Source organism: Hyperolius riggenbachi, chromosome 4 (genome assembly GCF_040937935.1).
Source record: "Hyperolius riggenbachi isolate aHypRig1 chromosome 4, aHypRig1.pri, whole genome shotgun sequence".
Taxonomy (NCBI): Eukaryota; Metazoa; Chordata; class Amphibia; order Anura; family Hyperoliidae; genus Hyperolius; species Hyperolius riggenbachi.
Window position 1 is genome coordinate 67,038,548 of NC_090649.1, and position 15,592 is coordinate 67,054,139.

General features: G+C 46.3%; 1 protein-coding gene across 1 annotated transcript in view; it reads left to right on the forward strand.

Annotated features, from left to right (window-relative positions):
• The window catches only part of CDC5L (cell division cycle 5 like), a 75,866-nt gene that overhangs the window by 6,678 nt on the left and 53,596 nt on the right, over positions 1–15,592 (forward strand). The window contains exons 2-6 of the mRNA XM_068280155.1: positions 2,650–2,753; positions 5,538–5,699; positions 8,357–8,484; positions 13,192–13,291; positions 13,398–13,616. Coding sequence (XP_068136256.1) covers positions 2,650–2,753; positions 5,538–5,699; positions 8,357–8,484; positions 13,192–13,291; positions 13,398–13,616 — 713 coding nt within the window. The remainder of the gene's footprint in view (positions 1–2,649; positions 2,754–5,537; positions 5,700–8,356; positions 8,485–13,191; positions 13,292–13,397; positions 13,617–15,592) is intronic.

Sequence of the window (15,592 nt, forward strand, 5' to 3'; positions counted from 1 at the left end):
TGCACTTGGCAGCATCAATTTTCATTCAATTATAATAATCGAATCGGATGGTCAGTTGTCCGACAAGTCGCCTGATGTATGGCTACCTTTAGGCTTGGATCACATAGCATCTGATTCCTGCTGTGCATGGTGACATCGGATACACTGTCAACTGTTTACGGCATTGCATCCTTGTTCCCAGAGGAGTGGATACCATTAAAGGATACCACAACTGAACATGTGTGGCTAAAATGAGTGCAGCACTGTATAGGTTGTAATACGCACATACCGACTGTTCCTCCCGCCCCCCTCCGTCTGCCGCCGTTCACACTCCGGTGTGCGGCGACTTGCTTGACCTCTGCCCCAGGCATACTGCGCCCTGTGTGCGCAGTATGTCCTTCCCCCTTCACTTCTGGCCGTCGCACAGCGCGAGGCTCAGAAGCTGCTGTCCCCTCTGCGCTGCGTGTGTGCGCTCCATTACACCGAGCGTCACATGCTAATAATGTTACGCTCGGTGTAATGGAGCGCACACGCAGCGCAGAGGGGACAGCAGCTTCTGAGCCTCGCGCTGTGCAACGGCCAGAAGTGAAGGGGGAAGGACATACTGCGCACACAGGGCGCAGTATGTCCGGGGCAGAGGTCAAGCAAGTCGCCGCACACCGGAGTGTATAGAGTGTGAACGGCGGCAGACGGAGGGGGGCGGGAGGAACAGTCGGTATGTGCGTATTACAACCTAAACAGTGCTGCACTCATTTTAACCACACATGTTCAGTTGTGGTATCCTTTAATGCCTACAAATCCAACTAACTTAACCAGTATATGAGTACTTCACATTATATAAATTGTAAGAGGGATCAATCATGCAGTGTAAAACCTCCCATGTAGATACTGTCATTTCAAGCTACAATAATAACAAAGCTATTAATTGAAAGACTTAAAGGATACCTTAGTGCTAACTTTTATTCAAAAAGGAGGCCTAATGTGTGGATGGGGAGCATTGTGGATTCTTACCACACCTCCTGCGCCCGGTGTCTCCCTCTGTTCTCTGGTAATAATCCAATTTCTCCTCTCCCTGTTCGGTGACCTCACACCCGGACATACTACGCTGCTCATGCGCAGTATGTCCGCTAGGGTGCCTTGTGACCTAGCTCCCTGTTGACGCCATATGATGTAAGCATGGTTGCAAGGTGCCCTAGTGGAAATACTGCACATGTGCAGTGCAGTATGTCCGGTGTCGGAGGTCACCGACCACGCCAACCAGGAAAAGGAGAAATCAAATTATTACCAGAGAATGGAGGGTGACGCCAGAGCACGGGAGGTGCGGTAAGGATCCACACTACTCTCCATACACACATAAGCTGTCCCTCTTGAATGAAAGTTAGCACTAAGGTATCCTTTAATGCTGCCTTTCTCAACCTTCTTACCCTGGAGGAACCCCGCAAATAAGATCTCGAGGAACCCCTGCATTTATTTTGCAGGAGGCATGGTCTTTAAAAGTAGCAGCGGCTGTTTATTTCACAACCCCCTATTACACTGCCACTCATTTTACTGTCTCCTGATCCTAGTGCTTTTTATTAATGTGCTCATTATTATTCTGACCCCAACACCCCCCCCCCCCCCCCCCCCCCCAACGATGGAGGAAAATACCAAGAAACCCCTGCAGAGTACTCCAGGAACCCTAGAGTGAGGAAGGCTGCTCTACTCCATGTACACACGCTAGATTAAAGTCGGATAAGGCTGATAATCTGGCAGTGTATAGTGGCTAGCAAGCAATCCACCAAGCAGATCAGCTTACTCAAGCGACGGCCGATACCTTTCGTCTGCCATAAGACATCACGTCTGCACTGCTCCTTCTGCCCTCCCTGCATAGCAACAGAATGCATCCACAGCTGACTCCGCCTCTGTCCAGCCTCAGCCCAGCGATGCTACACGAGAGATTGGATCCCAATACCGGCTGGGCAACATCAGTCACATGTGTGACCACAGCCTAAAGGTGGCCACACACTATGCAATCTGTACATGTTTTATACATTCTTACAAACATCCATGTACTAAAACACCAATATATTCACTGTGACTTATATTTTATATAGTTTTCAGGTAGTCTCTTATACTACATTAAAGTTGTAAGATTGGTAATTGATTTTAAAGTCAGATTGCAAAGTGAGTGGCCACCACAAGACTTGGTTCACACATAAATCTGTACAGGTCCGGTCCTGTCAGTTTTGCATCAGTTTTCTATCACTTTTACCTGTCTGGATTGGAACTAATACACCTTTTATGTGTGATCGCAGCCATCAGCCATAGCAACACATTGAAAACTGACAGGACAAGACTGGACCGGAAATGTACAGATTTATGTGTGAACACAATAATGGAAACGCATACAGAACTGATGCCGACAGGACTGAGCACCTTTTATGTGTGAACTCTGCCTAAGCTCTACTACAATTCCAGGCAGATATGGCCCATGCAAGAGGCATTCCGTGCACATCTGCTTCCATAGGCTGTTTATATTCGGCTTCCATACACTGTATTCGCTTATCACCCTGGCTGCTATGAGAAGGTTTCCTGTTCACTTCTAGGCTTTAATCATTGACCTGCAGTTGTGGAAATGTCAGCCGTAGTCCTCAGGCTGTATAATCTCCATCACGCTTCTTCTCTTCACAGGATGAAATTCTCAAAGCAGCGGTTATGAAATATGGCAAAAACCAATGGTCCCGTATTGCTTCCCTGCTGCACAGGAAGTCTGCCAAGCAGTGCAAAGCCCGGTGGTGAGTGTGAGATGTTTGGGTGAACCTCAGTCATGGTACTGTGCATACTCTATGTGGCTGTGCAGAGATAGAAACATAGGAGATAAGGATAGCAGCTCCCGTTTGCTTTTAGATAAAACTGAAGAAAAGCAGAGAGAAGAAGGCTTTGAACCCCACAGTGCCACCCCACTCCTCTCTCCACGCCCTCGTTCCACCGCCAGGCCCCCGGTAAAGATTTACGACCAACGTTGTCGAATATGCCTTTAGCCCTCCTCGGACAGCCTTCGGAAGCACTTGGGTCTCAGAGTGCTTCCGTAGACAAGTGGTTCCATACTGCATGCGTGTGTCCGTGTGTACTCACACATGCGCAGTACGGAGCCGCTTGTCTTTCAAAGTACTCAGGGACTCAAGTACTTCCAAAGAGTCCAGACACTGCACAATCTCAACAGAGGGCAGCGCTGAACCGAGCACACGGAGAGAGGACTGGGAGGACTCTGGCATCCAAAGTGACCCCATCGGTATCTAACTTTTTTATTTAAAGGGAAACTAAGGTGAGAACAATATGGAGGCTGCCAATTTTTTTCTTTTTAAACAATACCAGTTGTCTGGCAGTCCTGATCCTGTGTCTAATAGCCATATACACCCCTGAACAAGCATGCAGAAGATCAGGTACTCTGATTTTACAGGATTAGCCAAATGCTTATTCCCGGGTTTTGACTCAGATAGTACTTATAGTACTTATGCCAGAAGATCAACAGGGCTGCCAGGCAACTGGTATTGTTTAAAGTGAATGGGTACTGTTTTAAAAACAAAGTCAGATTCTCACCTAAGGAGAGGGAAGGCTCGGTCCTAATGAGCCTTCCCTCTCCTCTCCGGGTGCCCGGTGGATCCTCCATTCAAATCCCCCACCGCGGGGACTTCGGAAGTCTTCGGGAGCATTCAGGCCGCTCCATGCCATGCACGCGCGAGTGCCGTCATAGAGGGCGCTCGCGCATGCGTACTATGGAGCGGCCCGTCTTTGGGAGCCCGAGTGCTCCCGAAGACTTCCGAAATCTCCCTTCGGCGGCTGAAGTGGCAGTATTTGACCGAACTGGTTGAATACTGCTACAAGGATCCTGCGCGGGACCTGGCACCGGGAGAGGAGAGGGAAGGCTCATTAGGACCGAGCCCTCCCTCTCCTTAGGTGAGTATCTGACTTTTTTGTTTTTAAAACAGTACCCATTCACTTTAAAAAGAAATAAATATGGCAGCCTCTATATCCCTCTCACCTCAGGTTCCCTTTAAATATCACAAAGCAAGCATTTGGGGCTCCTGACCTTCCTCGCTGTTCAATCTGCCTCTACCACCCAATAGTATTTTTAGGGCTGGTTCAGACGGGCATCTGGCAAGCTCTTGCCAGACGTCACGTTCAGATGTCTTACGCTCGGCTTTTGAAGGCTTTTGGGAAGCTTTCAATGCTAGCGGTTCGGGTCCCTGCTCTTCTTTCCCAACGTTTACCGCCTCTGAAAGCAATATGTTGGTTTTGAGACGTGCCAGGCTTTCATGAAATCCTGCAAAAGCAGATGCGGAACGCTCCCATTCGATTGAATGAGATGTTGGTAGATCACAGTAAATGTTGCGCCTAAACGCCGGGAAACCGTCCGTGTGAACCAGCCCTTAATCAGTTACCTCTTCTAATGATCTGTCGGGGCCCGTTCTCACCTGAGCGGGAATCGTGCGATTCCCGCTTATGGCAAACTGCTAGCAGTTTTACGAAAACCGCTACACATAGTAGCAAGTGGCAGTGTTCTGACTGCCGCGTTTGCGGTTATCGATAAGCATGCAGCGGTTTGGTGGGGATTAGCGATCGTGATTAGCGCGCAAAGCACGCTAATCGCGATCGCTCCAAAACCGCTGCAGTGTCCAGTGATTGTTTCGCGTTAATCGCGGGGGAATCACTCCCGCAAAACGCCGGCGGCAATTGCTGGCGTTTTGAGATTATAGGTGTGAATGGGCCCTCAGAGTCTGCAGAGAATTAGTGCCTTTTTTTGTCAGGTGGATGAAACCAAGTGAAGTGGGGGGAATCTTTGTCAACAGCTCTGCTATTCTGAGGGGCCCTCAGTTATACCTGCATGTGTCACACGGGGGGAGAGGGGCCCTCAGTTATACCTGCATGTGTCACACGGGGGGAGAGGGGCCCTCAGTTATACCTGCATGTGTCACACGGGGGGAGAGGGGCCCTCAGAATAGCTGCCTTTGTCACACTGGGGGAGAGGGGCCCTCTGGACTGATGCATTTGTCACACTGGGGGAGAGGGGCCCTCTGGACTGATGCATTTGTCACACTGGGGGAGAGGGGCCCTCTGGACTGATGCATTTGTCACACTGGGGGAGAGGGGCCCTCAGAATAGCTGCCTTTGTCACACTGGGGGGAGGGGCCCTCCGAATAGCTGCATTTGTCACACTGGGGGGAGGGGCCCTCCGAATAGCTGCATTTGTCACACTGGGGGAGAGGGGCCCTCTGGACTGATGCATTTGTCACACTGGGGGAGAGGGGCCCTCTGGACTGATGCATTTGTCACACTGGGGGAGAGGGGCCCTCTGGACTGATGCATTTGTCACATGTATGTAGCCTGCAAAAACCTTATAAACTGTGACCACACTTGCAATTTTGCTTCTCTCCCCCTAAACCACCCCCCCCCCCCCAACAAAAAATAGCTTCTATCTCCATCGGTGGGTGGGTATCCTGCTTTTTGGGGGTTCTACTCTAACTTGTTCTCTGATGCTGGTGTTTTAAATTGGGTGTTGTGCTGTCATTCTCCATCAGGTATGAATGGCTGGACCCCAGTATTAAGAAGACAGAATGGTCTCGTGAGGAGGAGGAGAAGCTGCTGCATTTGGCCAAGCTGATGCCGACACAATGGAGGACTATCGCCCCGATCATTGGCCGTACGGCCGCTCAGTGTCTGGAGCACTATGAGTACTTGCTGTAAGTCTTCACATTCATCCTCCAAATCAATTATATACCTGCTTTTCCCAACTGCTAAGGTACAGGGGACTACTTGTGCAAATCAATGAAGCTATCATGTGCACTCCTTGTTAAATATCTTTGGCCTCAGTTTTTTTTAAGAAAATTTAGATTTTACCTTAAAGAGAACCTGTAAGGAAAAAAAGTGCCCCTAAGGGGTGTTTATCTCGGGAGGAGGAAGCCTCTGGATCCTAATGAGGCTTCCTTTGTCCTCCTGTGTAGGCCTGATCCAGTCCTGGCAATCCCCAAAAATCTGTCGACAACCTTGTCGGTGGATGTGTGCAGTAGCGCTTGCAGCATGTGGTGATGTTTACCGCAGAAATCCAGCGCAGTACCAGCTCCCCCCTCAGGCGGAAATAGCCAACCCCGATTGGGTCTGCAGACACCGTCTCACGCCATGGGCAGTAGAGCGGACCCGATCGGGCTCGGCTATCTACGCTGGAGCCTGAGGGGGGAGCTGGTACTGTGTCTGTGCTGGATCTCAGAGGTACATATTGCTGTCTGCTGTGATCGAGGAAGCCAACACTGGATTGGTGCTGCACAGGGGGATCCATAGGCTTCTCCATCCTGAGTTAAGTGCCCCCAAGGGGCACTTTTGTTTATTACAGGTTTTCTTTAAAAGTGAGACACTGCATTTTCCTAATCAAAAATCAAGCATAGAATACACCAGTTTGGTTCCACCAGGCAGAGTGGCACAAGGAAGCATTTAGGGGTAGGTTTTATTTAACGTATAACTGGGAAAAAGTAGTGGGGCACCATCCAATGAAACACATGAGACCACCAAAACACGTGGGAGCAGCTATGCAATAAACTTCAATACTAATGAGATTATAAATAAATTCAACACGCTCAAATCCTGGGCAAAATGCAAAACTATTTTAGTCCACAACTGCACGTCTATAAAATACAAAAACCCCTACAAACGCCCACCCTGCTATTTCACTTAAAGGGGAACTGAACTAAGAGGTATATGGAGGCTTCCATATTTATTTACTTTTAATCAATACCAGTTGCCTGGCAGCCCAGCTGATCTATTTCTCTGCAGTAGTATCTGAATAACACCAGAAACAAGCATGCAGCTAGTCTTGTCAGATCTGACTTTAAAGTCTGAGATCTGCTGTATGCTTGTTCAGAGGCTATGGCTAATAGTATTAGAGGCAGAGGATCAGCAAGGCTGCCAGGCAACTGGTATTGCTTAAAAGGAAATAAATATGGCAGCCTCCATATACCTCTCTCTTCAGTTGTCCTTTAAAGAGGATCTGTAACTTAAAAAAATCCCCTGTGGGGTACTCACCTCGGTAGAGGGACGCCTCTGAATCCTATCGAAGCTTCCCCCATCCTCCTTGTCCCACGGCGGTCTTGCTGCAGCCCACCGAACACCGGACATTTAAATATTTACCTTTTCGGGTCCGGCGCAGTAGCGCCTCTCCGCTCGGAAATGGGCAGAAATAGCCGATCTCTGTCGGGTCCGCTCTACTGCGCAGTCGCAAGTCTCCTGCGCAGTACAGCAGACAGAGATCCTCCTATTTAGCGCCCCCGCTGGAACTGGGAAATGTACATATTGCACAGCCTGACAGATTGTTGGCTGTGCATTCCATGGGCTGCAGCGAGACCACCGAGGGACACAAGAGGATGGGAGAAGCCTTGATAGGATCCAGAGGCTTACCCCTACCGAGGTAAGTACCCCCCAGGGGAACTTTTTTCATTACAGAGTTTATTTTAACAGTCGGGTGGGAAAGCGGGGTGGGTGTTTGTAGGGAAGAGGGACCACATAATTGTGTCTTCAAGCAAGTCCATTGTGGAATGTCCACTTAGTAGTTATGTGGCTAACAGGCCTTTACCCTCAAGTTCTAGAGACAGTGGGCAGAGTACTACTTTAACTGGTGTGCCAAAGGCAGCCAGGTAGTGCACTCAGATTTTCAATAGATTTCCTGTAGAAATCTTTTGAAAATCTGTGTACAGTGCAAAGCGTGATTTGATCAGATAAATCTCTCTCTGGTCCGATAATGATCTGAGAGGATCTGCTGGCCACCTTGACCAGTGTATGACCAGGTTAAAGTGGCACCAATGTAAAAAAAAAAAAAAAAATGTAATGATTTGTATGTATAGTACTGATAATTTAATAAACAGTAGCAAAAAAAATAGCATCATATTTAAATTTTTAGATATATATACAGTAGCTTTTTAAAAACATTGCATAATTGTGTCATACTGTATTTGCAATTACAAACCACACTCTGTATTTTGAACTTTAAAACAAGCAGAGCTGATGACCCTTTCAACTTCCCTGCAGTAAAAATCTAAATCTGTCTCTGTTTCTTTGATGTATAAGTGCTCCAGAAAGCAGTGACCCAAGTTTGGTCGGAGAGCTCAGAGAAGCTCTTTTGCATAGATAACTGAAGTTTCTTAACTCTTCCCTTACTAGAAACTATCAGACTCCTATCTGTGCTACTAATGTTCTATTAAGTATACACGTACAATTTATATCAAGTTTATTTTCAGTTCAGATTCCCTTTAAGTTATCTATCTGCCTGTACTTGGCAACTGTGCCTGTGTGTCTTTGTATTACCTGCCCACCTTAGACTTGAGGAAGTTTAATGCTTTTTTTCCACCTTTAGAGATAAGGCTGCACAGAGAGACAATGAAGAAGAGGCAGCAGATGACCCCAGGAAACTGAAACCTGGAGAGATCGACCCCAATCCAGAAACCAAGCCGGCCAGACCCGACCCTGTGGACATGGATGAAGGTGCTTTATTCAGCACTCCTTAAGGGGCACTTTGTTCTGCTTTAATAAATTAGACCCTTTATACTGAGGATGTGCTTTTTTTACATATAGAGTATAAGCCTTAAGGTGCGTACACACACACTACTATAGAGAACGACGGGTCCGTCAGACCCTCCCGCTGGGGGGGGGGGGGGCGCGTTCTCCCGACAGTAGAGCGTGTGTACAGTCTGTCTGCAGACTGATAAGGCTGTTTCTGAACGATCTGCTGAGTGGATCATTCAGAAACAGCCTTATCAGCTGTTCCTGAATGATCCGGCAGGGAACGATCGTGCATGCGTGCGCGCGTTCCCTGCTAAACTGCAGCTTCAAGACTTGATGCCAATCGGGGTTAGGCGGTCCTGGGACTGCCGCTGCGGTTACGCCTATAGACGTGACGCGGTTGTTGGGCAGTGAAAGCATGCTCACTGCACTCATTACTGAAGTGGGGAGTGAGTACATTGGCAGTCGTAGTTACTAGGGGCGGGCGTGTAAGTTTGCCGGCAGCATTAGCTATTGGGAGGGGGAGGGGTGTTAAAACATACTTACAGCACTGATTGCTGAAAGACAGAGATAAATTACCAAAGGCAAGATTATAAGAGCTGAATCTTGAGCTGGCCATAGGTAATATTCTGTTTTGCTTAAAAATTTACGTACCTCCACCTTTCATGGTACTTTGCAATGGAGACATGCAACACATAATTTTTTTTTTGTTGTTAACCACTTAATGACATGCTGACTTATAAAGACGTCCTGCTAGAGCCTCTTAATGGCTCCAGGACGTTTTTATAAGTCAGACAGTGCTGCTGCCACTGTGCGCGTGCGCGCTCCCGCGGGTGCACGTGCATTCCCGTGCACGTGAAAATTGTGGAGAAAAAAAAAACAAAAAAGACCCAAAAAAATACACCTTTATTTACAAACGATATATTGTCACCATACTTTGTACTAGGGACATAATTAAAATCTTGTGATAACCAGGGCAAATGGACAGATAAAATGTGTGGGTTTTATGTACAGTAGCAGTGTTTATATTAAAACCATAGGGGATGAAATTGGAGAAATAGTGTATTTTTTCCTTGTATTTCCCTTTTAAAATGCATAGAAAATAAAGTAATTACTGAAAACAAATATCAACCCCAAAAAGCCCAATTGGTGGTGAAAAAATTAGATATAGATCATTTCATTGTGATTAGTAGCGATTAAGCTATTGGCAAATGAAAGGCATGAGCACTGAAAGGTGAAAATCACTGTTGTCCGTTAGGGTAAAAACCGCCTTGGGGTGAAGTGGTTAAAGGGTGACATCGCTGAGTGCTGGTTCACACCACCAGCGCTGTTATAAGCATAAGCGATTTGAAAAGCATGGCGCACAATTAGAAAACACGCATGGCATTACACTCGCTGGTACTTTTTAAATCACTGGCCCTTAGGAAAGCACTGCTAGTGTGAACCAGGCCCGACTGTCCCTCAGCATTTACTTGGAATGTTTCTTCCACTGTCAAGTTCACTTTGACTGGAAGCCACTAAGGCCCGGTTCACACTTGCGTTGAAGTTTGCCAACGGATCTGTGAAAACATATGTGATGACCCGTCGATCGGATCAGTTTTCACTCTGTTTTCCTTCCGCTGCTTCCGTTCTGTTTCCCCACATTCCCTCCAGACCACCAAAGTGTATTTTTCTATTTAGTATGGTCCGTTTCCAGTGCAGCGATTCAGTTCCGTTTCCCTTCCGCTGGCCTCGGCAGTCCAGAAAAATTGGTGCTGCGGGAAGCTTGCATTCCGTTCAGCAGAACGGATCCATTTGAATGGACAGATGTGAACAGATCCATAGGTTAACTTTGGATCCATTTCCATCCTTTTCCTTCCAATCTGGGAACTGTTTTTTTTTTTAAGTCTAATGTGAACCGGGCCTTAACCTAAGGGCCTCCATTTAGGATATGGAAAGAAACTGGCACCTGGAGGAAACCCATACAATCTCTGTGCAGATAGCTTGCTGTCCGGGTAATGTATGAGACTATATAATACTGCGGTTAGGGACAGATTTTCATCGCAATAGCTGATATGTACAGAAGAGTTGGTGCCTTGCATGTCAGTAGATGCCACACCCTTGGTCATACACCCTTTATGCTTTAAACATAGAACAAGCTTATGCTGAATTAGATGAACTTTACATAAGAATAGGTTCTGTTTGATTCTTTGTAATGCTAGGTACAAACAATACAATTTTCTGTTGATTTACCTGCCAGATTCCAACACATCCGATCTTAATTTCAATCAATTTTTTCGGTCGATTTCTGTTCACTTCTATGAAAATTGCTTAAAATCAAGATTGGACGTGTTGGAAAAAATCGATCTGGCAGGTAAATTTAACAGAAAATTGTATCGTGTGTACCTAGCATTACAACTGTAAACTGGGAGGAGAGAAGGCAGGGAAAGACTAGCAGAAAGCTGAAGGGAGCAGTTCTGGCTATATTCAGCCAGCTCTGTCGCCCCTGCTGCCTCTAGGCTCTGGCTCAATATGCCCATTGATAAATCCAGCCCTACATGCAGCTTATCCAGCAGGAAGACCAGAGCAGAAATGGCAAGGCGATATACAGCTCAACCATCACCCATAAGGGGAGACCGCCCAGCCAGTGCAAGCTGATTGTGAAATGGAATAATGGTTGAAGCACAAGGTGAAGAGTAAGGCCTGGTTTCCACTTGTGCGTTTTGTGTCAGATTTTTCTCTGTCAGAAAATTTGCATTGATTTTGCAACTAATGGTGGCGAATGGGGCTGTTTCCATTCAATGCGAATTTTCATTAGCGTTCGTACGCGTGAAAATGTCTGAGGTCCTGTATAATTTTTTCGGACATGGCGTACGATTCGCGTACAATGCTTTGTATAGTCAATGCGAATTTTCGCGTTACTTGCCTGAAAATTCGCATTAGATCCATGGTTACAGGAAGTTGTCAGCAGTCATGACTAAGCTGTTACTAGGCAGATTATGCATATTTAACTAGTGCGAATCTTTGCGTATGAAAATTTGCATAAAAACGCGTACAAATTTACATGCGAATTTTCCAATCGAAAAAATCTTATACGATTTTTTTGCAGGCGAAAATGTCACGCTACAGTGGAAACGTAGACTAGTAAGCTGTCTATAGTCTACAGTCACACTGTATCTTGCTTGAGGACATGAATATGTTTTAGGCTGCAAAAGATAGTCCAGTAAATATGTATGGATGACCTTCTCTTTGCAGATTAGCCCATACACATTGCAGATTGGCCTTTTTTCAAGTAAAGGTGACCATACACTTGTTGATTTTTACCATTGATACCGCCAAATTCAATCACTGCAATCAGATCTTATAAAAATTTATGCCACAAACGATGCCCGATTAATTCTGGTTGCGAAGGCCGGAAAATTTTACTCCATAGGCAGCAGAGCTCTCACCTGTCCTGCCAGTGCGGTTCCTCGGGTGTCCAGTGGCTTTTCTCCATGCTGCTGGACTCCTCTCTGTGTCTTCTCTCCCTGTCATGTGACACAAGCTGAAGTTCTAACACTAGAAGTTTGGCAGCATACATGCCGGACCTCTAGTGTTTGAACTTCAGCTTTTGTCACATGACTTCAGAAAAGAAGGCACAGGGGGGAGGAGCCCCACAGCATGGATAAAAGCGACAGGACACCGGAGAACGTACGCCGGTGGGACAGGTAAGCGCTCTGCTGCAAGCACCTGGGGAAGCTCAGATGGGGGAGACCCTGCAGCTCCACATCGGCTTAAAGTGAAGTAGCGTATGGCATTTTGCAATTCACCACTGGATAAAGTGGCCATGAAAAAGTGCATGTAGCCCAGTGCTCATCAGAGCAGGTTAGGTTTATACCTGAGAAAGATTTTTCAGCAGTCAGTGGCCATATGTTTTGGCAACTTGTACCATGTGATATTGAGTACTTGGACCTGTTTTGTCTGGTAACGTGCTGTACAGCTGCAAATAAAGAGCATTGTTCTATATAGGAGCGATCTGTCCGGATGGGGCTAGAGGAACTCCCAGGTAGGTATAACACTTGTACATTTAATCATCTCTGGTTCCCTTTAAACAATACGGTTGAGTGGCATCCTGCTGAACTCTTTGGCTGCAGTAGTGTCTGAATCACACCAGAAACAAGCATGGGGTTAATCCAGTCAGAAACATCTGATCTGCATGCTTGTTCAGGGTTCATAGCTATACGTTTTAGAGGGAGAGGCTCAGCAGGCCAGCCAGGCAATCTGCGTTGTATAAAAGGAAATAAATATGATAGGCTTCATATCACTCTCACTTCAGGTATGCTTTAAAAAAAATGCCTGTGTGATACACACATCAAATGCCTTCCATTGTTTGCACTTTTTCCAAAATCTTGAGCACTTTTAGGGCCCATTCCCACGGGTGATTTGCAGGCTTTAGCCCCAGATTTCCATATTGCCGACGGATCGCTTTCGGTTTGAAAAGCGCTAGGGTAATTCAAAGTCTATGGCAGTGATCTCACTGCAGCGATCGCCGGCAATTCATGGAAAATGAAAACGCAATGCATGCAGCGAGTGAAATGTTAAAAAAAAAATCTGGAAATCACAAAATTGTCCAGTGGAAAAAATTCCTGCCACAAAACGCTGGTGATTTTGCTGGTGTTTAGCGATCCCCAGTATGAATGAGACCTAATGGGGCATGACCTTCTTTTTCAGATGAGCTGGAGATGCTGTCTGAAGCTAGAGCGCGTCTGGCCAACACCCAGGGGAAAAAGGCCAAGAGGAAAGCCAGAGAGAAGCAGCTGGAGGAGGCCAGGTAGGTTGCCCTGCTCTCACTGGTGTGCAGGAGCAGTGCAGTAAGTTACAGCCAGTATATGGCACAAGTCATTAGTCTGGTTCACTGATGCCCCTTCTGTGCCCAGGCGTTTGGCGGCTCTTCAGAAGAGGAGAGAGCTGCGGGCGGCGGGGATCGAGATACAGAAGAAGAGGAAGAAGAAACGAGGTGTAGATTATAACGCAGAGATCCCATTCGAGAAGAAGCCGGCTCCGGGATTCTATGACACCTCCGAAGAGAACTACGACGCCCTGAATGCCGACTTCAGGAAGTTGCGGCAGCAGGACCTGGATGGGGAGCTGAGATCGTAAGTCATTCTGTTACCGCTTTATCTATTTTATCCACTGCACATATCCCAGCCAATGCAAATACTTAAAGTGAACCAGAGATGAAATAAACTGAGATAAACAATTTGATCTGTCCTTCTACTCCTAAAAATGACTCTTAGATATCTAAAAGTTTTATTTTATGTATAAACATTTACAAAGCCAGATTTAATGTTTCATAGTCTCTGCTCAATTGCAGTGTCTCAAGACTCCCAGAGTGAAAATACATGAACTGTTGACCTTTTCCTCTCACAGTAAAAAGCGCAGGTATCTGCTTAGGAAAGAGGTTTTATAGCTGTAATTTATCAGTGAGCCGACTGGATCCTGACTGGAGAAAAACTGCTAATTATAAACTCTTTCAGGCAGGGAAACAAGAAAAGGAGCATAACACAAGTGTCTGTATGCTTGCCACTGTATATACACCTGTCCATCTCACCCTGTCACATTTCATCTCTGGTACACTTTAAACACTTGAGGACCGCAGTGTTAAACCCCCCTAAAGACCAGCCTGTTTTTTCCCTAATTGGCCACTGCAGCTTTAAGGCCCGCACAGCACACAAGTGATTCCCCCCTCCCACCAACAGAACTCTCTGTTGGTGGGGTCTGATTGCTCCACATTTGTTTATTTTTTATATAAATATTTATTTACTTTTTAAAAAAATAAAAATAGCCTTTTTTTTTTATTCTTTTCCCCTGCTCCCTCTCTCCCACCGCCAGCCAATCAGGGCAATCAACTGTCATAGGCTTCAGCCTATGACAGCCGATCACTGTCCAGCCTATGGAGGGGACAGCCGTGTCACACTGCTGTCCCCAGTACAGCGCTGCTGCTGATTGCAGCGCTGTACATGTAAATAGACGGCGATTACGCCGTCTAACAGTCTCCCGAGCGGGTATCGCCGCTCGGAGACTGAAGGCAGGTCGGAGCTACTGCCCACCGTCGCCGCATTCTCCTTTTTCCCCGCACTGAGCTTTGAGGGAAGGATAAAGGTGGTGCACACACACAGACTCCCGGAATAATGGTTCCAGGCGCTGCAGTATCCTACACTCTGCACTAGTGCAGAGAATAGATGGGAACGACAGCGCTTGGATCCATTATTAGGTGAGTCTGTGTGTGGCTGCTGCATTTATTCCTCCCCGCTGTGCTCAGAGTCAGTGCGGGGAGGAGGGGGATGCTGGGGGGGAAGAAGATCTAACCGGACTAATATACCGGTTATACCTTCTAATATATAAATATGATTATAACTGAAATAAAAACTTTGACACCCAGATACATCTGTTATGTAAGTAGAGCATGTATTTATCTACTTATGTATGTGTTTTTTTTTAAGGGGGCATTTTGGAGCTAACAGTTGCTCTTTAAGTGTGGTTAAAGAGGAACTTTAACCAGGGATTGAACTTTCTCCCTATCAGTAGCTGGTACCCCCTTTCCCAAGAGAAATCTTTACCTTTTCACAAACAGATCAGGGGGCTCTGTATGGCTGATATTGTGGTTAAACGCCTCCCACAGTGTAATGTCATGACCATGGTCCTGACAGTTTGCTGTCTGTGAACCTTGTTGCATTGTGGGGAAAAAACCACTGCTTTTTCCATCTGCCAAGCAAGCAGTATCTGTGCATAAAACTCTCAGTAATGAACATTCCTTACAAGTCACCTGGCAGAACAAAAGATGTCACCACCAGCGATACATTTTAGATTGTAAATTGGGGAGAGAAAAGATTTTACAATGGACAAATGCTGCCTATATAATCTATAACTTAATTTAGTAAAAAAAAAAAAAAAAAAAAGCAATTTTATTGATTATTTTCACTACAGTTCCTCTTTAAAATGTCTTGAAAAACGGAGCCCTGATCAGTGGAGGATTATACATGCATTATATCTTTTCCCACTTTTGTCAGACAAGCATGTCTGACCCAGTATGTGCTGCATTTATATGAATAGTAAAATTGTCTCCACTTCT